The sequence below is a fragment of the Brachypodium distachyon genome, chromosome 4, assembly GCF_000005505.3.
Source record: "Brachypodium distachyon strain Bd21 chromosome 4, Brachypodium_distachyon_v3.0, whole genome shotgun sequence".
NCBI classification, from domain to species: Eukaryota; Viridiplantae; Streptophyta; class Magnoliopsida; order Poales; family Poaceae; genus Brachypodium; species Brachypodium distachyon.
This window is the reverse complement of record NC_016134.3, coordinates 27,983,491-28,010,663: the sequence shown is the minus strand read 5'-3', so window position 1 is coordinate 28,010,663 and position 27,173 is coordinate 27,983,491. Positions and strand designations below refer to the sequence as shown.

The 27,173-nt window shown below is 44.5% G+C and overlaps 2 protein-coding genes and 1 long non-coding RNA gene across 4 annotated transcripts; 1 reads left to right on the top strand and 2 right to left on the bottom strand.

Moving 5' to 3' along the window:
• Nucleotides 1-3,291: 3,291 nt before the first annotated feature.
• Nucleotides 3,292-7,532, bottom strand: LOC112268781. Its single transcript, XM_024454890.1, has 2 exons — nt 7,059-7,532; nt 3,292-3,642 (listed from the first exon to the last, which is right to left on the bottom strand). The coding sequence occupies exons 1-2, from the start codon at nt 7,391-7,393 to the stop codon at nt 3,627-3,629; spliced, it is 351 nt and encodes a 116-aa protein (XP_024310658.1). The 5' UTR covers nt 7,394-7,532; the 3' UTR covers nt 3,292-3,626.
• A 14,426-nt stretch (nt 7,533-21,958) lies between these two features.
• LOC112272331 lies at nt 21,959-24,234 on the top strand. 2 transcript variants are annotated; one of them, XR_002965987.1, is made up of 2 exons: nt 21,959-22,336; nt 23,825-24,234. It is a non-coding gene; the product is annotated as an uncharacterized LOC112272331 (long non-coding RNA). The 2 variants fall into 2 exon arrangements; XR_002965986.1 differs by lacking the exon at nt 23,825-24,234 and adding an exon at nt 23,231-23,519 and having other exon boundaries at nt 21,960-22,336.
• On the bottom strand, nt 22,622-23,828 carry LOC106866896. The gene is made up of 2 exons (XM_014903328.2): nt 23,495-23,828; nt 22,622-23,330 (listed from the first exon to the last, which is right to left on the bottom strand). Exons 1-2 carry the CDS (start codon nt 23,531-23,533, stop codon nt 22,968-22,970), a joined length of 402 nt encoding a protein of 133 aa, XP_014758814.1. The 5' UTR covers nt 23,534-23,828; the 3' UTR covers nt 22,622-22,967.
• Nucleotides 24,235-27,173: the final 2,939 nt, after the last annotated feature.

The window sequence follows — 27,173 nt, the reverse complement described above, 5'->3', positions numbered from 1 at the left end:
CCTATCCTTCGGAGCAATCTTCTTATGGGATATATCGAGGGAACCCTACCGTGCCCTGCTGAAACTATCCTTAATCCGCAAGCTGCTACCGCCGGTGCTCCGGCGACTCTACCCAATCCTGCCTACCAGGCTTGGCATCAGCAAGATCAGGCGATTCTGTCCGACAACCGACATACTCTCCTCTCTTACAGAGAGCGTGGTTGGATTGATTCTTCTCGCCAGTACATCTCGGGAGGCATGGTCCTCTCTGGCCGATAGCTTCGCGTCCCAATCTACAGCGCGATCAATGCATATTCGTCAACAGCTATCGACACTCAAGAAGCAGAACTTATCTGCTACTCCGTACTGTTTTCTTCGGCAAGATCAAGGCTCTATCTGACACGTTGACGACCGTCGGACAGCCTCTTCGCCCTGAGGAGTTCAACTCCTATCTTCTCGCTGGACTAGACAGCGACTACGATGCCCTAGTGGAGGTGGTTTCATCCAAGACCACTCCCATGTCGTCTCGCGATCTCCACGCCCAACTTCTGAATACAGAACAGCTTATTGAGACTCGCAAAGCTGAAGTTGCCGCTGATTTTCACTCCGCCAATGCTGCTTCACGTGGTGGGAACTTTTCCGGTGGGAAATCCTACCAACACCAAGGTCAGGGGAAACCGAACTACTCCAAGCAATCGGGTTCCTCTGCTCCTTTATTCCCTCAACAAGGAAACGGCAATCGCAACAACACCAATCGCTCCTCTGGTGGTGATCGTCCTCGACTGCATTGCCAACTCTGCGACCGTGATGGCCACACATCGCCTCCCGCTGCTTCAAGCGCTTCCAGCGGGATTTCCTTGGTGTTGGCAACGACGGCCGATACATGGAACGGCAGATTGCAGCAGCAACTCAAGGTGGGCAGACCTCCTCGTACGCAGTAGATACGAGTTGGTATGCCGACGTACAGGAGCTACAGATCACCTCACCAATGAGCTCGACAAGCTTACCACAAGGGAAAGCTACCATGGCAAGGATCAAGTTCATACTGCCAATGGATCAGGTATGCGCATCATTCATATTGGTCAATCTGTTATTCCTACTTCTTCTCATCCACTTCATCTCAAAAACGTGTTGCATGTCCCTTCCGTAACACGTAATTATCTTTATGTTCATAAACTTCCTCTAGATAACAATGTCTTTTGTGAATTTCACCCTTATGATTTTCTTGTTAAGGATCGAGACACGAGGGAAATTCTTCTTAGAGCTCAATGTCGTGGCGGTCTCTACCCTGTTCGGCCACCACTAGTCAAGCAAGTTTTCCATGGCGTTGTTTTCAGCGGTGTTCGAGTGTCAAGTCGTCAATGGCACTCGCGTCTAGGCCACCCAGCTACACAGATAGTTCGACATGTTTTACATAGACATTCACTTCCTTTAGAGTCAGTCAAAAGTAATGAGTCAGTTTGTGATGCCTGTCAACAAGGCAAAAGTCATCAGCTACCTTTCTCTCCTTCTAGTCATGTGACTTCGTCACCTCTTGAGCTTGTGTTTTCGGATGTATGGGGCCCTGGCCAAACTTCTGTTAGTGGACATCAGTATTATGTGAGTTTTATAGATTCATATAGTCGCTTCACATGGCTTTATCTTCTTAAACATAAATCTGATGTGTTTCAAGTTTTCCTCCAGTTTCAAAAACATGTTGAACGACTTCTAGATAGAAAGATCATCTCGGTTCAGTCCGACTGGGGGGAGAGTACCATCATCTTAATCAGTTTTTTCAGAATATTGGTATTATACATCGTGTCTCCTGTCCTCACATCTGAGTTTACTTGCTCATGCCTCCGTTCCTTTTCGTTTTTGGAGTGATGCATTTTCAACTGCTTGTTTTCTCATCAATCAAACTGCTAGTCGTGTTATTTCCATGCAAACACCTCTTGAACGCCTATTTGGTGATAGTTCGGATTACACATTCCTTAGAGTTTTTGGTTGTGCTTGTTGGCCACATCTTAGACCTTATAATAATCGCAAGCTTGAGTTTCTTCCAAGAAGTGTGTCTTCCTAGGTTATAGCTCTCTTCATAAAGGATAAAAGTGTTTGCATGTTCCTTCTAATCGAGTCTATATTTCTGTTCGGTTCCGATTAGTCTCAGTTTGAGCCCTAGTTAGAGCCATCGCCAAGTAGCTCCTCGGGAACCCCCAGGACACCTTGTAAGCAACACATACAATCTTGAATACAACAAAAAGCAGGACGTAGGGTGTTACACCTCCGGGTGGCCCGAACCTGGGTAAATTCACGTGTCCACACTTCGTGTCTATCGTCACGTCGGCGATCGCGATCGCCTCGCCCTCCACCGAACCAAAAAGGGGGTGCTCGGCATCCCCGGTGCCGGAGACCCATGCTCCGACCAAAACACCGATAGTTGGAGTGATACGCAGGGTGTGAGCGCAAATCCCAAGATCAGAACCTGTCGATGGCCCTAGCTAGCAATGATCAGATCCGCCTCCGGTGTGGCCGTCTGCTTCAGCATCAGAGGCCTGGCTCCAGCCCAAGTTAGCTTCTCCAACTCTTCGATGGGTTTAACAAAGGGCTACGAACCGCCCTGTGTCAGGACATGGCACATAATCAGCGAGACCATGAGTGAAGGCATGACCCGCTACGTGGCAACTCTCCTAGCTCCGAGTAGCAAAACCCCTTTGATCGATGACTGGATCTCATCAAAAGATGATGGCGAGTAAGGAGTCGGCGCTACCTGCTATGGCGACCACGACAATAGTGCATCCTTCCCTTTATGCCAGGTCGTCACGGTGCGAACAGTCACTCCAGGACTAGCCTCCGGAGTCACCGCCGCGGTGAAATCTCGCTAAACAAAGCGCGAAGGAATCAAAGAGACCCGGATCAACATGGAGGAGGGAGCAAAGAAGGACTGGATGCCCAACAAGGTGATCCTACCCGACACATCAAGTGGAGGACTTCCAAAGGCCCGGGCATGGCATCAACAACCTCTTCACCGAGAAGATCGACAGCTTTGACGTATTCGAAGATCGAAGCGTGAACCTCGTTGCTGCAATGGCCAGGATGGACAGTCTCCTCATGGAGGACTCCTCGGCGTACGATAAAGTCATGAAAGTGAGGGCTTATGTCAAACAGGCCGTGGTGCAGACCGCATGGGCTCATGAGAAAACTCCCTTCCTAGCAAGATTTGCGAGATCATCGGGATGAAGAGGAAGGCTGGCAGCATCTAGAGGGTATGAGAACCAACCTGCGCAAGACCATCAAGGTGGGTTGTTGACACGGAGTCATAGGCTTGAAAGCCACTCAGGATTATTATTTTTTTAAACAATGGGCCCTCCCATCGATTTCCATTAAAGAAACCGCCCCCAGTTTACAAAGTCTTACATCTCAGCGAAGTTAATACGGAATAAAAAGAAACAAGACGAAAGGAACATGGCGGCGGCCTAACATGGTCCAGCAACAGAGCCAAAACGAAGTTTCAGCGACAGGTAGACAGTACAGACAGCAATCGCAAGGCACAAAATAGCAGCGAAGTCGTTTTCCTCCTTCATTCGGTGATCAAGCGTACCCGCGCCCATCCGTGGCTTCGCGCATAGGCCTCCAGCACCACCTCCTTGATCTTGACAATGCCAGTCTTCTTAGGTTTCGATCTTTCTGCAGCATAGACCAGGATTCCAGATTACCACAAAGAGCAAAAATGAGCGCTGCAGGGTCGTTAGGGAATTGTTGTCTGAAGCATGCATTGTTCCACGCCTTCCACACAGTCCAGGCGATTGCAGCTGCCCCACACAACATCAGTATTCGGCATCGCTGCCTAGCTGGAAAAGAACTATACCAGGCCCCAAACATGTCTTCAGGATTATTAGGAGCTCTGAGAAAGCCCAGAGCACATATAGTCACCTGCCAGACCAGCTTAGCGATGGAGCACTGGAACAGTAAGTGTTCAACAGTTTCCTTGGCCGAACAGAAGTGACACTGGTCACACCCTGTCCATCCCCTATGAATTAGGTTGTCCTTGGTTAATATGCTGTTTCTTAACATCAACCACAGGAAAATCTTAATCCTCAAAGGGATCTTCATCTTCCAAAGGAATCTGTATCCCACCACAGCTCTAGATCTAAGCTGCAAGTAAAGAGATTTAACATCAAATTGTCCTTTCTGACCAATCATCCATGACACAGTATCAGGATTGTCAGAAAGAGTCATACTGTCAACTGTAGCACACAACTGTCGCCATTGATCTTCAGTTTCCCCATACAGTGTCCTTCTTGACGTAACGCTTTATTCCAAGCCCCTGTGCAGCTCCTCCTACAATGTAACATGTTTGGTGAAAGTGATCCCTAAAGCCTAGGGAACTGAGCAGTTAGGGGAGAGTTATCAATCCCGGAATCTTCCCGGAATTGGGTTTTAGGCCCATTCCCCAATTTTCTGACAGAGAATTGCTGGAAAATATGATTAACACTAATTAGGTTCTGCCAGAAATGAGATCCACCAGCTCACTTCTTCCATTGAGATGGCACCTTATTCTGTAAGTACTTCTTATTCAGCATTTCCTGCCAAATGCCATGAGATGTTTCAAGCTTCCATGGCCATTTACACAACAGACTTTGGTTCATAGTAGCCAGGTCTAGCACTCCCAATCCTCCACAATCCTTTGGCATACAGACATTTGCCCAGTTAACTAAGTGACATCTCCTCTTGTCATGATGTTCCTGCCATAGTAATCTAGCTTTGAAGTAGTTCATTCTCTTGATCACCCCTTTTGGAGCCTCCAGAAATGAAAGCATATAAAGGGGCACACTACTCAGGCAGCTATTCACTAAAACAGCCCTGCCACCAATACACAGAGTATTCCTTTCCATCCAGCCAGTTTTCTCTCCATTTTTTCTTGAGTGGACTTTCATTTAGCATTACTCGCCTTTTGACATCTACAGGAATGTCAAGATAGTTAATGGGAAAACTCCCCACTCCACAAGTAAAAATCTCAATGTATTGCTCCTTTCTTGATGCAGCCTCTCTCCCAAGCAAAAAATCTCACTCTTGTGAAAATTAATTTTCAGCCCTGAGATTTGTTCAAACACACATAGGATGAACTTCATGTTCCTGACATTAAACAGATCATCTTCCAACAATAATATGGTGTCGCCAGCATATTGTAGAATGGATAGACCCCCCATCCACTAGATGAGGCACCAAACCAGTAATAATCCCCTCTCTCTGTGCTTTCTTAATCAGCATACATAATCCATCTGCAATTAGGTCAAACAACAATGGAGACAATGGATCCCCTTGCCTAACCCCTTTGAAGGTGGGGAAATATGGTCCAATGGTATCGTTTACTTTGACCCAATATCACAATACATCACCAAAACCCTTTGCTTCCATCATTTGATATAAGAAGGGCCATTTAACTTTGTCATAGGCCTTCTCAAAATCTATTTTGAGAAGTAGACCAGATTTCTTGGTTGTGTGTATTTCATGCACAGTTCATGCAACAACACAAACCCTTCCATAATATACCTATTCTTGATAAAAGTTGTCTGAGTGTCAGCCACAACTTCGTCCACTCTGAATATATAGGAACGACAGTCCTGAAATAGCTAACTTCGTCCACTCTGGACCTGCATAGCACTTAGCTGGAATTCGCTATGGCTTCTCTTTCATGGGCTGAACTTCCTAGTCCTTCGGCCCATCATCCAGAGCTGGCCCAGTTCTGGGCAGAGTGGCATCAGCTGGACCAGTCTTCTGAATAGGGATCGTAACAGATCAGCAGCCAAACAATGTGACCTTCTTGAGCAGTGAGGCCACTTTAGCAACCGGCAGAGAAACCGCAACGACAAGAGCAGGATTTTCCACTTTGTGGAGCAACGAGTCCACCCCACCAACCCTGACGGGGAAGCACAACTACTAGCACGGCAGGATCGCAACAGGGCTCGATCACCCGTGGCGGCGCTGAGGAAGGAGATGCAGCGCGAGAAGGCTTCACAACTTCCAGACTCATAGGACCGAACACTTGTGGTGGCGCGATGAGAAGAGCTGATAGCAAATCAAGAAGTTCAGCTTGGAAGAGATGCACGCGACAGATAGGCGAGCAGGAGCGCAGGCAAACTCCGAAGGTGACAGGGAGGCCAACCACAAAGTGGCCGGAGGTCAGTGGTCCAGAAGAAGTTCGGGATGGTGCTCCTCGCGTCCGGGATGTCAATGGTCCAGAAGTTCTCCCAATCTCCCTTCTCCTCCGTCTCCGACCGCATCCCACTCTACTCACTAGCTAGCCGGCCAGTGAAAGGAGGTCAATCGTAGCGAAATATTCGAGCACGCTCCGGCAGCCTGTGGGATTGGTCATCACACGAGCTGCACATCACCGGAGACTCAGGCAGGAACCTAGGATCCATGCCGGAAAATTATATTTACGTCATTACAATGTTCAGAATGGCACTTTATTATTGGTGTTGATTTGTGGCCTAAAATTTCATGCTATTTTATATGTTGTTTATCTAAACCCAATTTTGATTGTCAATTTAGGATGTGTTTGGTTTGAGCCTAAGATTGTCCTACCAAAATAGGCTAGCCAAATATTTTTCCACTGTATTGCTTGCACACGAATCGGCTAATTTTGAATAAAAAACTAGATCTTCCGGATAAAATAAAGTAGAGTTGGATAAGAACATTTGGCAACCAACAAAGACCAAGTTTTTAATCATAACCAAAAATTGGCATCCACCGAAGAGAAGTTTCTAGGGGATCAAACGGAAAGATCACAAAACTTGCTGTAAAAAAAAATTCACAAAACTTATAAATTAGCTCTACCAAGGATTGCCATATGCATTAGGCACTGACTTTCTACCTCAACAACTAGCAGGTTGGTGGGCATCAGTATAGCTTTTCCTAAGATTAACCTAAGCCACTGCACAGAAGATACTTTAATTTAGCCGGGTAGATCATCGATTTTAAAGTACTCGATCTACGCACCCGGAAAGTTTTCCATTCGACGGCTCATAAACTCTAAATAGTGATATGCTTCCGGTTGACATAGTTAAACAAATTCAAGAGTTGCAACTAAAAGTCCTTACCTGCACGCTTGTACCATGCTAATGCCCGTAAGGCACCAAAAATCTTTCCTCCCCAGCGAGGTGACGAAGCCACCCAGGAGGACGACCGTGGACCATGTGAGCGCCAGGTAGCCTAACCCGGTCACGGCCATTAAAACGTACGCCCGCAGGAGCGCGTAGCTGTTGATCGACGCCTTCTCCGGCCACCGCGGCACTTGGTTGGGTTTCTGCCCGGTTCCGTCGAATTTCTTCATGTTAGCAATGATGCTGCTAACTGCTTCCTTCCACACCTCGATTAATTTTTCCACGAGCACCTTCTGCACCGGCATCACCAGATCGAGTATCTTGGCCTCCATTTTTGGTCCTAGCTAGTCTATAGCTCCCTCTGGAATGTGGAACCAGAGAGCGGTGAGTGATCTTGCAGCCTGGGCTGCCTAGCTAACGATCGAATGGGATCAATCGTGGTCTAGGAGATGTATTGATATAGCCCAAGTCAGCTAGATCCCCTGCTCCGGGTTCTTTTCTTTATACTCCTATGCTTAGCGTCGACGACCCAGAAGGCCAGAAAGTTTGCTAGTCGTCATAGTTTATGCTACCCGACTCCATTGCCATTTTTTTTGGGTAACGGATCTTATGTTAATATCAAGTTGATACCAAGTACTCATACCTCGATCTGCAGCAACAAAACAATAAATGCCAATCAGGACATCGAGGATCCATGCATAGAACCAAGAACAAAAAAAAAGGCAGGAATAGACTAAGATGTCATGCTGAACTAAAGCCCCGCCACTAGATCAACATCAACAACCATCCTTTGGCACCGCCAACGAAACCAACGGAGGGAGTACAAACCAATAAATGTCAGACGTAGAGCGTTCAACCCGGAGCTCGAAATCCAATACTCGAGCGCCGCCAAAACTGTTGGGTTTGCCCAAAGATCAAGACACGAAGATGCATACACAGAAACGATCACACAATTATTTGGCCAAGAGCGCGTATCCTCTATTTTCTCTTTATTTCTTTCTCAAATCCCACGACCTTGTTAATTACAAGCTAGAGGGTTGCATGCGTATATATAGACGCACAAGCCCAACACCATACGGACTACTAGTCCTACTCGAACACAACTCATGCTGAATCACACATGCACATGAACACTACTAACTCACGCATAGACACACTCCTAATTTGATTAGGACACAAACACATGCACCTAGCTAGACTCAAACTCAAGATTATCCTAACAATCTCCCCCTAATCTTGAAGTTGACGTCTTCCATGCTCCCCTTGCTTTTGACTCTCTCTTCAGCTTCACGACTCGTTGACTCAACTCTACGCATGATCCGGACTACCAGCCCACACGAACACATCTCGCGTGCTACGTGCAGATTAGACACACCATTAATCTCACACAGGAACTCAACTAAACTGGTCATGGTCCCACTACACGCCAAGCTCGATCTTCTCGTCGAGACACGTAGATGACCATATGCCACCTCGTCTGCACGCACGTCGATCTCTTGGTTCGATGACACACCATACCGGACAACCTTTGACCGTGACATGTTTCCACTGCAATAGAGCCTCACACCGACAAGCACTTGGACACAATCATGACTCACAGACTCCGATATGGACACACATAACTCCTCAACGTGCTTGCCGATGACAGTTTGCCCCGACGCCGATTACTTTTCGGCGATTGGTATTATGATCTCCCGTTACTAAGAAATCGGCCCACCGCGATGACAACTCGATCCAATCCGCTGAACGCTACTCTGCAACTTTGCCCGATCCGATCCGCTGGACGCTACTCCTTGTACAACCGCCATCGTCGGATCTGATCCGCTGCCGCTGTTGCCCGCTCTTATCCACGGACGCCGCTCCGCCACCGATGCCCGCCCCAAGGCGCTAGCACATCGCCTCCCCGGGGCAAGTGCGTCTTCAAATCTTGAACCTCGCTCTAATACCAAATGTTGGGTTTTCCCAAAGATCAAGACATGAAGACGCACACGCAGAAACGATCACACAATTATTTGGCCAAGGGCGCGTATCGTGCCCTCTATTTTCTCTTTATTTCTTTCTCAAATCCCACGACCTTGATTACAAGCTAGAGGGTTGCATGCATATATATACACGCACAAGTCCAACACCATACGGACTACTAGTCCTACTCAAACACAGCTCGCGCTGAATCACACATGCACATGAACACTACTAACTCACGCATAGACACACTCCTAATCTGATTACAACACAAACACATGCACCTAGCTAGACTCAAACTCAAGATTATCCTAACAAAAACGAAGATCATCATGCATGTGCTGTTGTCCGCACTTGCTGAGATGAGAGCATCTCCAATATCTTGTACTCCCTCTGTCCCATATTAAGTGACTTTCTATTACATGTATCTAGACGTTTTTTAGGTATAAATACAATCATATATATTTGGACAAATTTGAGTCACTTAATATGGGACGGATGGAGTATGTAAATTGGTCACTCATCAACAGACAATATATCATACACCTATCCCAATAGTGTATCTAACTTGTCCAATAGGAGATAGGAGAAAACAAGCTTTGCATCTTGGAGCTTGTGCAAAAGTTGTATCTATGTTAATCTACATACAACTTCGATCACTCTCTCACCTTATTTATATTTATTATATGACACATCATCGGAATATTCTATATGCTAAATTTATCAACAATCATCTTACAGCAATTGGAGATGTCCTCACACAGCCACCTCCCCGCCTTGACAACCAGGAGCCAAAGGGCCCAAAGAAGAACAATATGCCCTATGCTCCTATATGCTTGAGTAGATGTGTCTTGGCGACCCCTCAAAAAAAAAGATGTGTCTTGGCCAGTGACTAGTCGGCCATGATAAAATTGTATGCCTCATGCACGACACATTCGGGGAGCGCCTCCAAGGGTCGCCGAAGTTCCGATGTTCCTCTTGTTGGTTGATCTTGGCTTAGACCGAGTCAGAAGGGATTAGGATAAGGGTGGGGCCCACGAACCAACGTTCGTGGCCTTATCCCAACGAACGATACGCACCCTGATTGGGGGTGCCAAAACCAATCGATGGTTCTGGTCCCCTGTCGTGCAGTGCTATATAAGAAAGGGAATCGGCAGCAGACGTCGACGTGACTCTCGTTCTCGTTTTGCCCACGAAATCCTGAAACCCTAAACCCAAAACCGATCTGGGAAAGCACTGTCTACGACGGGAAGGCCCGAGCTTTCTGCTCCCGTTTCGGGGCAGTGCAGGTGGCGACCGGAAGGAAGGAGAAGCTTCACTAGAACCCCTCCGTCGACTACTTCCCCTACTTCCTCTACGGCATCGCCACTGCTTCATCTCTCCACCGACTCCACGACAATGGCATCGTCCTCCATCGCACGTATGAACTTCTCTATTTTATCTACTGTTAGTGCTCTAAATAATTACCAATGCATGTTTAGGCCCAGCCTAATGAATCTTAAGTTCTAACAATGGTATCAGACGCCTAATCTGGTAATATTAGAGCCTATTTTTGTTCACTGGTTAATCCTCCGATTAGGGTTAAGATTAATACTGCTTAATTACTTTCTGTCACTGCTAATCGCATATGATTAAAACACTAATTAAGGTTAGATTAGCACTGTAAAATTCCTAATCGGATTTTTGGCTGTGGGTTTTCATGGGCTTACTCACGCATGTCAGTTAGCAAGAGATTAAAAGGAGGGGAGTTAAAGTAATTTTTTTCATGAACCCTAGAAATCAAATCCCCAAAATGTCAAAACCCTAGTTCCCGAAACCATGAAAAAGATGAATCAAAAAGAGGATTTCGGGATAAGATGACGAACTTACCTAATGTCTCGCCGCCGGCCGCGGCAGCCTATTCTCCCCTCGGGGAGGAGCCACATGGCATCACAGCCATGCGAGGGCGCCGCCGCCGCCACCACGCCGCTTCGGCGCGTGGGAAGGACGCCGTTCGCACCGGCGGGTGGTCGACCGGCTGCCGCGCCCCTAATGCTTCTCGCTGCCCGAAGGAAAAGACGGCGCTGGTGGCGACGCTCTTCGGAGGAGCCCGCGGGGCTTGGCCCGACGCGTGCTGCTTCGGCGAGCGCAGCCGCCGTGCCGCCCAAAGCCGGCCGCATGGTCGGTCACCATGGAGCCGCTGCCTCTGTGGGATCTGAAAATTTCAGTGGGAGATGACAAAATGAGACGACGGCTAGGGTTTCGACCCGATTTTGTTCCACCGCGAGACGTTTTTGGACCGTTGAATTCGATCTGACGGCTAGAATGAAAGGGCGGCTAGGGTTTTTGGTAATGGGCCTGCGGAACATTGTTGGGCCGTATTGATGAATGGGCTGTGGCCCAGGTTAAAAAAGCCCGCGCGGTTTTCTTCCTTTTCCGCTACGCCCGCGTGGGAAATCAAGTGGGCCGGCCCAGTTTTCGGCCAAAAACGAGATTTCACTTTTTTTTTCTTTAATTCCAGTACATTTACCCTATAAGATGTTCAATTAAATATGTTTTGCACTGTTAATTAATGTAAAATGGCCGAAAATTATTCTTGCTGACTGTAATTGGACACTTAATTATTCTGAATGAGGTTGATCCAACGAGATACCTTATTTAGAATACCTTATTTGTTCTATGATATTTACCTTTTTTAGGCATCAATTGATGATTAAAATTCTAATGTTTATTCTTGATGTCTAATTTGGTAAACTATTATGGCTCTAAAAATTAATTCTGACCAACGTTGTTTTAATTTATGAGCTACCCCATTATGTTTGCTACAATTCTTTGTCTTTTCTGCCCAACGGTGATATGACTTAGAATTGTATACTCTTGCATGTTTATTAATCTACCAACGTAAAAAAATTAATCATGCAATTTAACTTATGATTTTTCTTATGTTATAATTGACAGCCGCTACACTGATGCGTTATGACAACATTGAGGTGCTAACGGGGAGCAACTTCCAGAATTGGAAGTCCCATATTGAAATGAGTTTGGGGGTCAATGGACTCGATTATGCTCTCAGGGAAGAGAAACCTAAGCCTCCAAGTACTAGAGTTTCTGGGTTTGATGAACTTATGAAAGCTTATGAAATAAAGCTGGAGAAGTGGGACAATTCAAACCATGTCGCATTTCTTGTTATGAAAACTTCAATCTCCCCTGATATCATCGGGGCTCTCCCCGACAAGGGCACTGCTAAAGAATTTCTAAAAGCAGTTGAAGAACAATTCAAAAGTTCGGAAAAAGTATATTCTCGAGAGCTTCTTGGCAAGCTTCTTGAGAAGTATGTAATTGAAGGAAATGTAAAAGGCCATATCTTGAGGATGGTGAATGCAACTTCGAAGCTTAAGGCTTTGGAGTTTGTCCTTAATGAAAACATCCTAATCCTCCTGATATTCGAGTCTCTCCCTTCAGAATTTGATCAGTTCAAGATCAATTACAATTCCCTGAAAGAAAAATGGTCGCTCGCGGAGATGACTCCTCGAGTTGTTGAGGAAGAACAGAGGATCATGAAACAAGCAAAGGGCCAGGCTTTTCATGTTGGCTCTTCCAAGAGAAAGCATAACGGCCAGGCATCTTCCTCAAAGGCCCCAAAGAAGCAATTCATCCAAAATGATACTCAGGCTGCTCCAAAGGGCAAGGGCCAAGCTGCCAGCACCTCTGCTGGAGATGTGAAGAATACTTGCCATTTCTGCAAGGAGGTAGGCCATTTCCGGAAGAATTGCCCTGGATTCCTCAACTGGATGATGAAGAGAGGTAATGATGAAGTTACTTTCGTTGATGAATCATTGTATGTTGATTTTTCTCGAAATACATGGTGGATTGACTCAGGTGCAACCGTTCATGTTGCAAACTCTTTGCAGGGATTAAGTTTGATTCGCACCATAAAGGCAAGAACAAGAAGCATTAAAGTCGCCAATGGGAAGGAAGCCGATGTTGAAGCCGTGGGGACTCTCACATTGGAGCTGCACACCGGCTTTAATCTACGTTTGAATAATGTCCTTTACATACCTACATTTAGTAGGAATTTAATTTCAGTTTCTTGCTTAGACGATATTTCTATTGCATGTTTGTTTGGAAGTCAACGATGCGTTATCAAACATTGTAATAATGACGTTGGCCTCGGTGTCAGACGAGGCAAATTATATATGTTAATACTTAATTCTTTGGTTGATGTTTTAAATGTGAGTGATGTTAATGTTTTGAATGATAAATGTAATGCTGAGAAGAAATGGAAAAACACAAGTACTTCTTCGAAATTGTGGTATCGTCGCTTAGGCCACATTTCGAGGGGGAGAATGGAACGTCTTATTAAAAATGAAATACTTCTCCCATTAAACTTCTGAGATGCAGACAAGTGTATTGATTGCATTAAAAGGAAAATATGCAAAAATGATTAAGAAGGGAGCTACAAGAGCCTCACGGGTCCTCGAATTAATTCATACTGACATATCCGGACCCTTGAATATTAAGTCTGTAGACGGGTTCGATTCATTCATCACATTCACGGACGACTTTTCCCGTTACGGATATATTTACCCCATACGTGAACGATCTGAAGCTTTGGATAAATTTAAGATATTTAAAGCCGAAGTTGAAAATCAATTAAATGAAAAGATCAAAGTTGTACGTTCTGATCGTGGGGGAGAATATTATGGAAGGCACGCTCCTTATGGGCAAATTCCAGGACCTTTTGCAAAATTTCTAACTGAAAATGGGATTGTTGCCCAATATTCAATGCCCGGTGAACCTCAGCAAAATGGTGTGGCTGAGCATCGCAATCGCACGCTCATGGATATGGTGCGAAGTATGCTCGGTCATGCAAGTTTGCCAGTTTGCCTATGGATGGAGGCCCTAAAGACAGCTGCGCACATATTAAATCTCGCTCCAATAAAGTCAGCACCGAACACACCTTATGAGATGTGGACGGGAAAGAAGCCAAGTTTAAACTATTTGCGGTGTGGGGCTGCCCTGCAGAAGCAAGAATTTTCAATCCACAACTTAAGAAATTAGATCCAAAAACGATAAGTTGCCATTTTGTTGGATACCCTCATAGGGGAAAGGGATACCGTTTCTATTGTCCGGGTCACACCACTAAATCTATGGAGACCCGACAAGCGGTATTTTTTGAGGATAATGAAGTCACGGAAATAAGGGAAATTAATCTTGAGGAGAAACGGGTATGTGTCCCGTCCCCGGCCATCCAAGAGATTTATCTCCCAATACGAAATATTAACGTGATACGCAATGTTGAACCTGAGGTTCATCGCTCAGGCACTCAACCAAATGGAGATCCTGAAACAGAAGAAGATCCCCAGCCAACTGGAGACCAAGAAAATGAGGATCCTCCACCAGAAAATGATCCTCCACCATCACCTCCTGTTAGGAGATCACAGCGTGAAAGAAAGAAGGCCATCCCAGATGATTATGTCACTTTTATGAGTGAGGATATAAATGACGTTGGAAAGGTGGAGGACCCATCCTCATATAAGGAAGCGATCAAAAGCGAAAACTCGTCTAAGTGGGTAACTGCCATGGAGGACGAGTTGAAATCTATGGACACAAATAATATTTGGGACTTAGTAGAAATTCCCAATGGAGCTAAAAGGGTAGGCTGCAAGTGGGTCTACAAAACTAAATATGACTCCAAAGGGAATGTCGAAAGACATAAAGCAAGGGTTGTCGCAAAAGGGTTTACACCGCGAGAGGGAATCGATTACAACAAGACTTTTTCTCCTGTGTCATCCAAGGATTCTTTTAGAATCGTTATGGCATTAGTGGCTCATTATGATCTAGAGCTACATCAAATGGACGTTAAAACGGCATTCCTAAATGGCGATTTAAATGAAGATGTATACATGACTCAACCGGAAGGTTTTGTGGTGGAAGGGAAAGAACATTTAGCATGTCGTCTAAAGAAGTCGATTTATGGCTTGAAGCAAGCTTCAAGACAATGGTACCTCAAGTTCGATGAAGTGATCCAAACTTTTGGCTTTACGGAAAATGTTGTGGACAACTGCATATACGTCAAATTTAAAGGCAGTCGCTTCACAATTTTAGTCCTATATGTGGATGACATATTGTTGGCATGTAGCGATAAGGATATGCTATATGAAACCAAGAATTTCCTGTCATCTAATTTCGATATGAAAGATCTCGGTGAAGCCTCGTATGTCCTTGGCATTGAGATTCATCGAGATAGGTCTAAATGCACATTGGGACTATCACAGAAAGCATACTTTGAGAGGGTACTGAAGAAATACAATATGCACAAGTGCTCATCCTCACCTGCTCCTGTAGTCAAGGGCGATAAGTTTGGGACATTCCAATGCCTCAGAAACCAAATTGAAACTGATCAAATGAAGCATGTTCCTTACGCTTCAGCTGTCGGAAGCATTATGTATGCACAAGTATGTACACGCCCTGACTTATCTTATGTTACCGGGATGCTTGGCAGATACCAATCGAATCCAGGACCAGACCACTGGAAGGCCGCAAAGAAAGTCTTGCGTTATATGCAAGGTACTAAAAATTACATGCTAGCGTATAGAAAATCTGATAACCTGGAAGTAGTTGGTTATTCAGATGCTGATTTTGACGGGTGTGTGGATAGTAAGAAATCCACGTCAGGTTATATATTCACACTCGTTGGGGGAGCCATATCGTGGAAAAGCTCCAAGCAAACTTTGACTGCTTCATCTACAATGCAAGCAGAATTTGTAGCATGTTATGAGGCCACTGGGCAGGCTGTATGGCTAAAGAATTTTATTCTCGGACTTAAAGTGGTAGACAGCATTTCTAAACCACTGGTGTTGTACTGCGATAATGAACCCGCAGTTTTCTATACGAGTACCAACAAGTCAAGTGCTGCTGCCAAGCACATTGACATAAAGTATCATGTTGTGAAAGATAGAATCCAGGATCAAACCATTGATGTCAGGCATATCAGCACTACTCATATGCTTGCGGATCCGCTAACCAAGGGCTTACCACCCAGTATTTTTCATGATCATGTTGCCGGCATGGGACTACTGGAAGCCGAATGATCCTGGAAATTTAAGGGACCAAAAAAAGGAACCACTCCCAATAAGAAAAATGTTATCTTTTGAAATAGGCTGCTATACTATAAGTATTGAGTTTCGAAGACATTTTATCAGTCATTGTAACACCTTACTTTGGTATGATATTCCTGTGGAAAGGGACGAATGTAAATAAGACTAACGATCAAGGGAGAGAATGTTGGTTGATCTTGGCTTAGACCGAGTCAGAAGGGATTAGGATAAGGGTGGGACCCACGAACCAACGTTCGTGGCCTTATCCCAACGAACGATACGCACCCTGATCGGGGGTGCCAAAACCAATTAATGGTTCTGGTCCCCTGTCATGCAGTGCTATATAAGAAAGGGAATCGGCAGTAGACGTCGACGTGACTCTCGTTCTCGTTTTGCCCACGAAATCCCGAAACCCTAAACCCAAAACCGATCTGGGAAAGCACTGTCTACGACGGGAAGGCCCGAGCTTTCTGCTCCTGTTCCGGGGCAGTGCAGGTGGCGACCGGAAGGAAGGAGAAGCTTCACTAGAACCCCTCCGTCGACTACTTCCCCTACTTCCTCTACGGCGTCGCCACTGCTTCATCTGTCCACCGACTCCACGACAATGGCATCTTCCTCCATCGCAAGTATGAACTTCTCTATTTTATCTACTGTTAGTGCTCTAAATAATTACCAGTGCATGTTTAGGCCTAGCCTAATGAATCTTAAGTTCTAACACCTCTGTCAAGCCAAGGCATGCCAAGGACTGCATGGTCAGACAACCACCGGCAACCTCATCGGTCAAGCTGATTAGGCAAAAAGACACCGCTACAAAAGCTATAGATCACTAGGCAAGTACGTTCCTAAATACTTGTCGCTGTTTTAGTGCAAACAGCGACAAGAATTTAGGAACGGAGGGAGTACAAATTAAACCATGCATGGATCGACCTTGGAAATTCTGAACCCGTCCATGGCAAATGCAACATGGTGAACCTCGAACACAAGTCCCACGCCTAACTACATAGTACGGACTGACGCAGAGATCAAGGACATCGTGGAGGAGCCACGTGTCACCAGCCCGCATGCCGCATCCCGCCATTGCAGTCATAGTTCCCCTCGGTCCGATGCAAGAGGATGACCCCTCCTCCTCCTCACATCGTTCGTCATGTGGGCTTTGCGGTCCTCTGACGGCAATGAGGGGGAAGGATACCCATTAGGGATGCAAGCGAGATTCCGCTTATATATTTTTTCTAGATCGTTTTCAAAATCTATAAAAGAAAAGTACTAACATTTACTTATGGATTTGGAGATTGACTTAGGAACAGAAGATAATATAATTGCGGTTTTGCTATTTCTTAGACGACTGAGAAATAACAATTTAATAGTCAATGATAACAACCTTTTGATTCAATCGTTGAGATTCGTGTAAGATTAATGTATGACTGATGGATAAGAAAATCTTAATTGGATGGTTACGATTGTTGATTGAGAAATAACTATTTCTTAAACGACTTACAAATAGACACTCCCATGTAATTAAATGAAATCCCATGTGCATCCCTAATACCAAGTGACAACATGGAGTGATGCGGACATCAAAGTCCCTCCTATATATATTTAGTGTACGTTTCTCACTCCAGTGTGATGATGTTGGCGTTTGTTTTATGCTTCCTGGCATGTGCTCTGCCGTTAGGATCGTCTCCGTTTTTCTTTCACTCCATAGTGTATCTCGGCTTACCTCCCAGCAGATCAGCTGTATATAACATGAATGGCATCTCTGAGGAGAAACACTCCGACGGGCGTTTGTTGAAGCTTAACTTTCGGGGCTTTTCACGGTACAACTTACTAGTATTGGACTAAATCAACGGCTTAGAGAGTGGGTACTCCAGTAATTTCACGTTTGGCTTCATAGAAGTAAATATTTTTGACCGGATTTGTAGGAGTAACTTTCTCCTGATGGCAATGAACATCCTGAGTGCCTCTCACGTAAAACTTTTGCCCTGATGGAAACGAAAAATTCTTGAACGCCTCCTCACGTAAAAAAACAGCAATTGCTCATATCTCCATTATTAGTTTAGTGGTTATGGAAATTTATTTCCTGTCCAACGCCAAATTAATCTCTCAAAAAAACAATACACTCGTATGAAGAGTCAAAACAAGCAGAACAGCGCCAGATCGATCTGTACGTCCTTGCTGGCCACCCGCCGCGGCATCGTTGCCAGCCAACCCCGATTGATTTTTCTAGGAGGCGGTGAATGCTCTCTTGATTGATTCTCTGTCCAGCCCCAACTCGAATGCATGCACCAGCATACACGGAAGACATTCTTCAGCACCATTTTCTCTTTTCCGTCACTTTTGTCAGATCAAAGTTCGCCGCCTCTGCTAAATCATGTTTATGTGATGCTAAGAACTGTAATACTCGTTAATCGTTTCATTCGTGGGCAACGAAGCCACTAACTAGCGACGTAGCATGAACTCAACAATGAATCGGTAACAGAATATCTGGGTATTATTTGTTTTTTTATTTCTTTCCTATTTTGCACGACCTGATATGGCCGGTGATTTGTTTGCTTTTTTTTCCCTTCCTATTTTGCCCTTCTAACGGAAAATACTACTCACTCTATTTCAAAATACACCTCATATAGATTTGTGCACTCAGACCAAGACAACTCTCGTTTCTAGTGCCCGACTACTCATATTGGGTTAATAATAAATGAATGTGAGTAGTTATTGACCGGATGCGGGTAACAAGAGAGAAATGAGGTGTATTGTGAAACAAATGAGAAAAATCTATACACATTGCATTGTTGAACGGAGGAAGTACTCCTTTTGCCTCCTAGTATTGATGAATCAAGACCTTCAGCTCAATTGTATGAACGGACCATATTTGTTTGTCCTACTGTAAAAAAGACCTAATTTTCACGTGGCACACTGGTAGTTCTTGGCAACAAGTGGCCAAGTTGTCCTAATTTATGCGGCGGCGTCGAGATGCCATCGTCAAGATTTTATTTATGTTGCAGCTGTATTATGCTTTGTGAGTGGTCTTCGCCCTGTTTGGATGGATCTGCGTTTTTTGTTCACTCCGTAGTGATCAACTTGCCATGAGACCGTATCGAAATACAAAAGGAATCTATAAAAAAGTATCATTTCCGTTTTAACTAAAGTACACGATATTTTTAGATGTGCTTGGCCACGCCGTCCGATAGACAAAGAGGATGCACAGTATGTAAAAATAATAATAATAATCTCTGTTTACATGTATCACCTCACTGGCTCTCCGCACAACGGCTCTTGCACCTTAGCACATGTTCTGCATCGATTGAATTCGTGACCTCGATCCTTTCTAGTCCTTCAAAGAAAGGACTAGAAAATGTGATATATATATATAGTTGACCACAGCTTCCGTGAAGACTTGACCACCAATTGGCTTGCATTTTGCCTTGGGGGCCAATGCCGCACTCGCCGTGGGATCCTACTCCTACACGACGATGTACAGAAAATGTGATAGATAAAACCTGTCCACAACAATTTTATTACAGTGGATTCAAAATAAAATAAAATTGATTAGAATGTCATTTATACCCTATCAAATCAAGCCATCTACATATGCCGGTTGGAAGAGAGACGTACTGATTGGAAGGTCACACACCGTCGCCATCAATTTTATTTTTAGATGTAGCCCTAGGAGGCAGGCGTGATGACAGTGCAGCTGAAGCTGCTGGGCAAAAATGCATTTAGAGATCTGGATGTGGGGATTTGATGATTTGCTCCATTTTACTTCGCACTTTGATGATTTGCCCGCCCTGTGTCTGCCCCACTTTACTTCGCACTTTGATGATTTGCCCCGCCCTGTGTCACTTACATGAGTGACACAGGGCGGGGCAAATCATCAAAGTGCGAAGTAAAGTGGGGCAAATGATCAAATCTGCTTAATTAGTGCACTTTTCTTTTGTTGAAACTGTAATTGGCTATTTCCTTCTTACTTTTGTTCAGACTTGGACTTGTAGATGCTGGTTTCTCATAATGGAAATCGGAGAGGAAACCTCTTTTTTTTTAAAAAAAAATCAAGTTTTTTTTAATATACTATTTCCGTTCTCGATATAAGATGTTCTAATTTCGTGCTAAGTCAAACTTCTAGCAAATGTACCTCCCGGAAGCTTTTTCGCTCTTTTCCAAATCCGTTGCCCCAGCGGGATGAGCAGTCCAAGAGTATCATGGATGATTTTGCTCCAAAGAAAAAAAACTTCCGAAGTTTTTTTTTCTTGGGAAGTGTCACATGAAGAGCTTGGATTTCTTGTTGTGGGGGAATTCACGGTTTGTTGGCATATGCGTCGAGCGATGTAAACAGATCATAGTTAGATCCTTGGTTGAAAAGTTATAAATTTTTCGAATCGGAATCAAGTCTAGGGTGATGCCCATCCAGGGAAAGGCAATTGAGACCATCATCGTGCGACAGGGGATCGGGATATCTATTTCTAGAAAGGATGGACGAGGGAGTTTCTAATTAGGCGGACGTTCACTCTAAGGCCAAGTATGAGCCAACAGCCACTAATTAGTCTCGTCCAAGCAAAAAAAATTAGACGAGTGGCACTCAGTAGTCACGTGGATGCAGACCTAGACCTACTTGTCCGCCTGTATCAGACACCATCGCTCGAGTCGCTCCCAACTCCCAAGGATGCTTTTGGGAACACCGTCATGGAATCATTGCAAATCTAGATTTTGTTTTTTTTTGTCAGTGGAGAACTGCATATTTACGAAAAAGAAAAGCACGATATGTAACAATCCTTAATATGATAATAGCTCTGCCAAAAGTATATCGATAATAACTTAATGAAGTCTTGGAACATCATAAATTTGATTTTTTTTTTCTTTCAAAAATTAAAGTATAACTAAGGTTGTCGGGCTGGATTGTTGAACTTTTTTTATTACTCACTGCGTCTGAAAATAAGCGGCCTGAATTTGTATGGTTGTTTCGAGAGGAAATTGCATCGGGGATCCATAAACTTGACAACTATGTTCACTTTCATCCATAAGTTACTTGTGGATTTAAAAAACGGCACCTTAAACTTGGCACGTGGGGTCAGTTTAGTCCAAAAGGACGATTTCAGGCCTAACTATGTCATGCTGGTGGCTGACATGGCTTCGGAGGGTCCTTTTCGCAAATTTGCGGATGCTGTTATCTTCCTTGAACCCCCTGTCACTTTTTGGCCTCTAACCCGCGGTCCAAGATTAAATCCCTTACCGTAGCTAAAAAATCCCCAAAATTTTACAGCTGGTTGCGTCTGTGAAGGCACCGCCGCCGTCCCAGTGCTCACCGCCGAAGTCGTCGACGCCCATCGTTCTCGTCTACGCGGTTCCATCTCCGACGTGCGGGTGTCGCCGGCTTTGCCGTCGGAGGTCGTCGAGGATGATCGCCTTCTATGTCGTCGATCTGTCGCCTTCAGGCGAGGCGGTGTAACAGAGGAGGGGCCCGATGGTCTAACACACGACGAGGGAGAGGGGTTTCTGAATATATCCAACCTGTCGCCTCTTCGTATCTCTGACTGGACCACGGGGTATATACCATAAAATGACAGGGGACTCAACGTAAGAAACACCAGCGACAAATTTGCAAAGACCCCCCCCCCTCCCGAGCCACGTCAGATGCCAGCGTGACCTAATTTAGTCCGAAATTGTTATTTGGGACTAAGTTGATCCAACTTGGCAAAGATTAAGGGGCCGTTTTTTAAATCCACGAGTTTATGAATGAAAGTGAATATTGCTGCCAAGTTAAATGGATCCTCCCAGCAATTTCCTCTTGTTTTGAGCTTTCCTCGAATTTTTTCGAATTGTAGGTTTAGGATTTGGGATGATATCTGCCTTCGCATCTTGCATGGGAAGATAGTTGTTCTGAAAGTTTGCATCTCATACAAGCGATTTCTTTCAAAATCTGGAAAAACAAATCCACAGAGATACATTAGGCCACGGACCTCACCTAGGCAGTCTCGCCTCTATTTTTGTTGTTTTTCTGACGCCATCTTCAGGTAACGCCTCTCATCTTCCCGGAGTTGGGGACGAAGGAAACCCTAGCCGGCGAAACGCCGGAGGAGCCGCGGACCTCACCTAGGCAGCGCGCTTCCTCCCAATCCACCCCCCTCCACACTCCTCTCCCCCCAGACGCTAACTCGGCGAGCAGTTGGATAGTACCCGTCTCGTCGGAGGGGATGCCCGCCGGGGTTGCCCCATCGTCTCTGCATTCTCCCTGGAGAGAAATCAGTGAGTTCCCTTTTCCAGTATCCTTGATATTGCGGTACCCTGTATTTAGACGGCGTTTCAGTTGATTTGGGTGAATTTCGTCGTCCAAAAATTATTCCCTCCGATCCACGAGAAGTGTGTCGTCCATTTTGTACCAAGTGGGAGACACTTTTCATGGATCAGAGGGAGTAGTTCTTAACATAGATGGTATCCCAGGCTGACGGCAAAGCCAGAACTGCGAAAACATCCTTCAGTTTATCCAGGTTTCGGTGTTATCATTGATCATCATTCTGAGCACATAGCACAAGGGTAGCATTACAAGTTCCATAAAATCGATTCAAATCCATTAATACACTATAGTGTTTTGTAATGAAAGCGAGAAATAGTGCCACATAGCACAAGGGTAGAAATCACGGTTACACGTTCTGACCAACCAACTCGAGTGCTTCTTTCGCGATGTCCCAAAGAAGAGGCCTGGCCTTATTTTTTACGCCGCAATCAGTCCCTGCAAAGAGCATACAGCTTTCAAGGTTAGACATAATCTCTGAAGCCTTGGAGAGTGACTCTGTAAATTTCTGATCCTTGAAGTGTGTGGTGTACTGGCCACGCCGCATCATTCATACAGCAATCTGGCCACAAAGCTTGACAATTCTTAAACAGTCTGGTGTGGCCGGCAATTTGTATCTACTATATCCTTGAGTTTTCTCACAAATTCACCCTCCCCTGGGGCAATCTTTCGAGCTGCATCATCAAAGTCATCTGCACTGATTATCAGTTTGTCACATATCACCGAAGTAAGGGATAGGAGTGCCTCCTGCAACCCTGACCTAGCAGTTTGCTCCTCATTGGCTCGACCAGGTGACTTGATCTGGCTGCTATCTATTGAGAGTTGGTTCTCTTCATCACCTGTTGCAGGATTTTCCTGGCTTTTTGTGTTGTCTCCTGGTGCAGACATATTGCTTTGAGATGCTTTATTTGGGGGTTCTCTTTTGCTGGTCATTATTTCTGCAAGGATCTGTAACAATAATGTAAAATTTATATAGCTGCACAAATGATACTGATAAGGGGGGGTTTCTGTAAAACTATGAAGTCAATATGTTTCTGTGTATGGTCTTTATTTGCCAATGACTGTTGTTTGTTTTAGATGTTTAAATGACATAAATGGTTATGTAAGTTTACCTTTCGCAATAAGGTGTTCTTCACATTTTCCTTGTCCATTGTATGGTGAGTAACTGAGTACACAAATTCTCCAACATGCTTGCTGCTATTGTTCTGTATATGATCTTATTCTTAGAATCAAGCAATTCGGTGATGTGATCAATGATGTTACTCTATTTGCTCATTATAAACATGGACATAGTTCCTGTTGTGGATAGTAGTTCTGTCTTGGATAGAAATGCCAGTGCTTTCCCAGCCGTAACTCTTAAGCTTTTCTTCTGCCCCTTCATCATCAGTAAGTAATAAATGCAACTGCTTCTTGATTATATTTTCTTTTGTTCCTGTGCTGAGGTTGGTAGACGAATCAAAAGCTAATTCCGTCATGATCTCTATGGCTCGCATCTGCAGTTCTTGATTAGCTTTGTTGCCATGATCAAGAATCCTCTCCAGGTTGCTCACTGCCTGCTTGTTAGCAGAGATCTCAAGGCCCAGCGTTTTGCCAATCCACTCCGGAGCACGGATGAGCCTGTGCACGACCTTGAGCGATCCATTTGTTACATCGGCCCATGCACTTACACTGATATCTTGGATTAGTGTGCTGGAGTACAGAGGTGCTGTGATCTTAGAGAGGATATCAGGGGCGCGGAGTATGTCCCTGCAGTTATTTTGGTCGAATCCCCAGCTACAAAATGTAGTATGTTCAAATTTACTCTATCTTTTTTTTTAAGGAAACACCACAGGCGTCTCGTAGTTGACGGGTACACCACAGGCGTCTCGTAGTTGACGGGTACGTCACTCGCACTGAAAGCACAAAATGCCGGTTATGTCCTAGAATAAATCCAGGGAAATGCGAGCACCCGTGTCAAGTCGGAGAATTGAACCTGAGTGGGCTGGTTCTACCACATGGAACCAACCACCTTAGCTACGCTCAGTTCGCAAATATAAAACGAGTAAACTTCATGGCAAATAAATAAGTGTCAGATTTGCTGCTCACCCCACTAAATCAATAGATTTGGGTTTTCTGAAAAAAGATTGCCCAAACAGATGTGATTCTGTGAAAAAATTAGTGTCAACTGTGGTTGTTGGAATCCCCAACTACAAAATGTACGGTCTGTTCAAATTTACTCTATCTTTTTGAGACTATCAAATTCCTAAGTTCTTTAGAATCGTTAAGATATTCAGATTTTATGGATTTTCTCGACCACTCGAATTTGGCAAGAAAAGATGGCAAAACTTGGACACAAACAAATTAAAGGTTGCAATTAAAGTCCTTACCTAGCTGCTTGTATCATGCTAATGCTCGTAAGGCACCAAAAATCTTTCTTCCCCAGCGAGGTGACGAAGCCACCCAGGAGCACTACCGTGGACCATGTGAGCGCCAGGTACCCTAACCCGGTCACGGCCATCAAAACGTACGCCTCCTCCGGCCGCCGCCGGCCCCCGGCTTGTTTCTTGGATTGCTGCCCGGATACGGCGAAGCTCTTCACGGCGGCAATGATGCTGCTGACTTTCTCGCTCGATAACTCGATTAATTTTCTCACGACCGCCGTCACCAGTGCTTCTGCCATTTTGGGGGCTAGTCTATAGCTCCCTCTGGATTCAGAGAGCGGTGAGTGATCTTGCTGCCTGGCTGCCTAGGCAGCTCTAAGCTCTTGATGGTGCAGCACGAATTGGGTCAATGCATCTCCCTCAAGTCAGCTCTCCTGGTCGCTTTTAGGGGTAGTAACGGGTTAGGGTATTCTAGGAATTTCACACTGCTACTTATTTTAATTTTATTAATTTCTGTAAAAGTAATTTCGAAAGGCAGTCCATGTCCACCAGCCCTGAGCGGAGCCACACGTAGAGTGGAGATTGAGATTGTCCATCCGGACTTAAGTCTGGAGACAATACAATACAGAGAGCTTCTAAAACCCAGTCTGGAGACGGTATAGAGGGCTTCTGAACCCCTCCCGGAGCCTATACGGAAGGATTCGGAGCAATCCGGAGAGACCCGAAAGAAGAGGAACAAAGAGTGTTGCTTCTGATGAGGATGAAACGATACGACATCTATTTATCTCTTGTCCTATGGCAGGTTTAGTGTGGCATGTTATTTACAGAGCATTCAATATTTCACCCGCTCGTAGCATTTCTTTTATATTCGGAAAATGGTTTACGGATTAAGCAGGCCCATCAAATCACTTATTCTAGGGGAGACATGTTCTATTTGTTGGTCTCTATGAAATTGGAAGAACGATTTACTTTTGAGTTTGAATTTCTTATATGTCATCCGTACAACATCTCACTAGATTCGTACTTGGTCTGAATTATAACTTGTGAAAATACATGATTCTACGAACTTTTTGGGTGCAACCGTCTAAAAATGGTTGCACGAGACTTGCCTAACCATCTTGGATGGAGTGCTAGCAACCGTTTCATAATTCTTATCTCAAATTTGTTAAAAAATAGATGTATCTATTTTAAAAAACATCTAGATACATGTAATATTCCGATAAGAATTATGAAACGGAGGCAGTAGTATATAATAAAGTCAGCTGTGCGATGCAGAGACCAAGATTTTACTTGTAAAAAGATACGGTTGTTCTAGAAATAAGCACGAAAAAGAAAGTCGCCAATTCTTCCGTTTTTTGTCGTGGACTCGTGGGAACCAAGGAAGAGTATACATAGGTGACGAGGTCAGGACCATCTCTGTTCTGCAGTCACAAATCAGTATGCCAGCAAGCTGGATTGCAAGGACAGGATAAATTAACTGTTCGGAGACTCTGCGTCAGCGTTACTCGAGTAGCAGACTTGTGTGGGCCGCTGTCATGGCTACGTGAATGATACTACTCCCATCTCAGTTAATGTTCTGTTTTAGTCACAGCGTTAGTCGAGTATCTGTGTCTGTCTGTCCCCGTATCGATATGTTCTTGTCACGACGTTACTGGAAGGAGAAGAACTGAAGCAAAGTGTCCGACTGAAAAAACTGATGAACAAGAAACACAGGCGTTTGGCGCGAGCTCACTGGGCCGTCAAAGAGAAGACCAAGCCCATGATGGACCGGCCCACCTTGCTGGCACAGGACCAGGCGACTACTTAAAGAATACTGTTGATCTCAAAAAAAAAAACTTAAAGAATACTTTTGTTTCTAAAAAAAAACTTAAAGAATACTGTTTCCCCTAAAAAAAACTTAAAGAATACTGTTTGTCTTAAAAAAAAACTTAAAGAATACTGTTGAGGCTATTCCGTGAGACAATTGGTAATCTCTCTTAGCTGAGCTACTTTCCCCTTCCTTCCATTCTCTCCAAGAACTCGTGAGATTGAGAAACTTGCATGACGCTGGGAACCTGTATCTCGTATTTTGGAGTGATAATAGTTCGGGCGTCACAGTTCTGTTCTACTCCCTCCCAATATGAGACATGCATGTATTTCTAGATCATCAATTTGGGTAGTTAAATATTTTTTAAACAAAATGTACATCATTAAATTTGTTATCAAAAGAACTTTCTATTGATATAATTTTTTTAATTTACATTTAGTTAGCTAAATTGATGGTGTAGGAATGTCGTGTCGACCTCTGAGAGTACGGTAGTACAAGATATCTAACTTTGTCATAAATTCAAGTTTTTAAAAGTTTGAAAAAGTTCATAGAAAAATAGTAAACCTATGATATCAAATAATTGTATAAAAAATACCGTGTCATCACACATATAATAAACCTAAT

Excerpts from the sequence above, each read along its gene's own strand:
- LOC106866896 (XM_014903328.2), bottom strand. The coding sequence starts at position 23,533 with ATGGACAAGGAAAATGTGAAGAACACCTTATTGCGAAAG. Across the intron at positions 23,331-23,494 it reads AGAACACCTTATTGCGAAAG|ATCCTTGCAGAAATAATGAC; the intron begins GTAAACTTACAT and ends TTATTGTTACAG.
- LOC112268781 (XM_024454890.1), bottom strand. The coding sequence starts at position 7,393 with ATGGAGGCCAAGATACTCGATCTGGTGATGCCGGTGCAGAAGGTGCTC.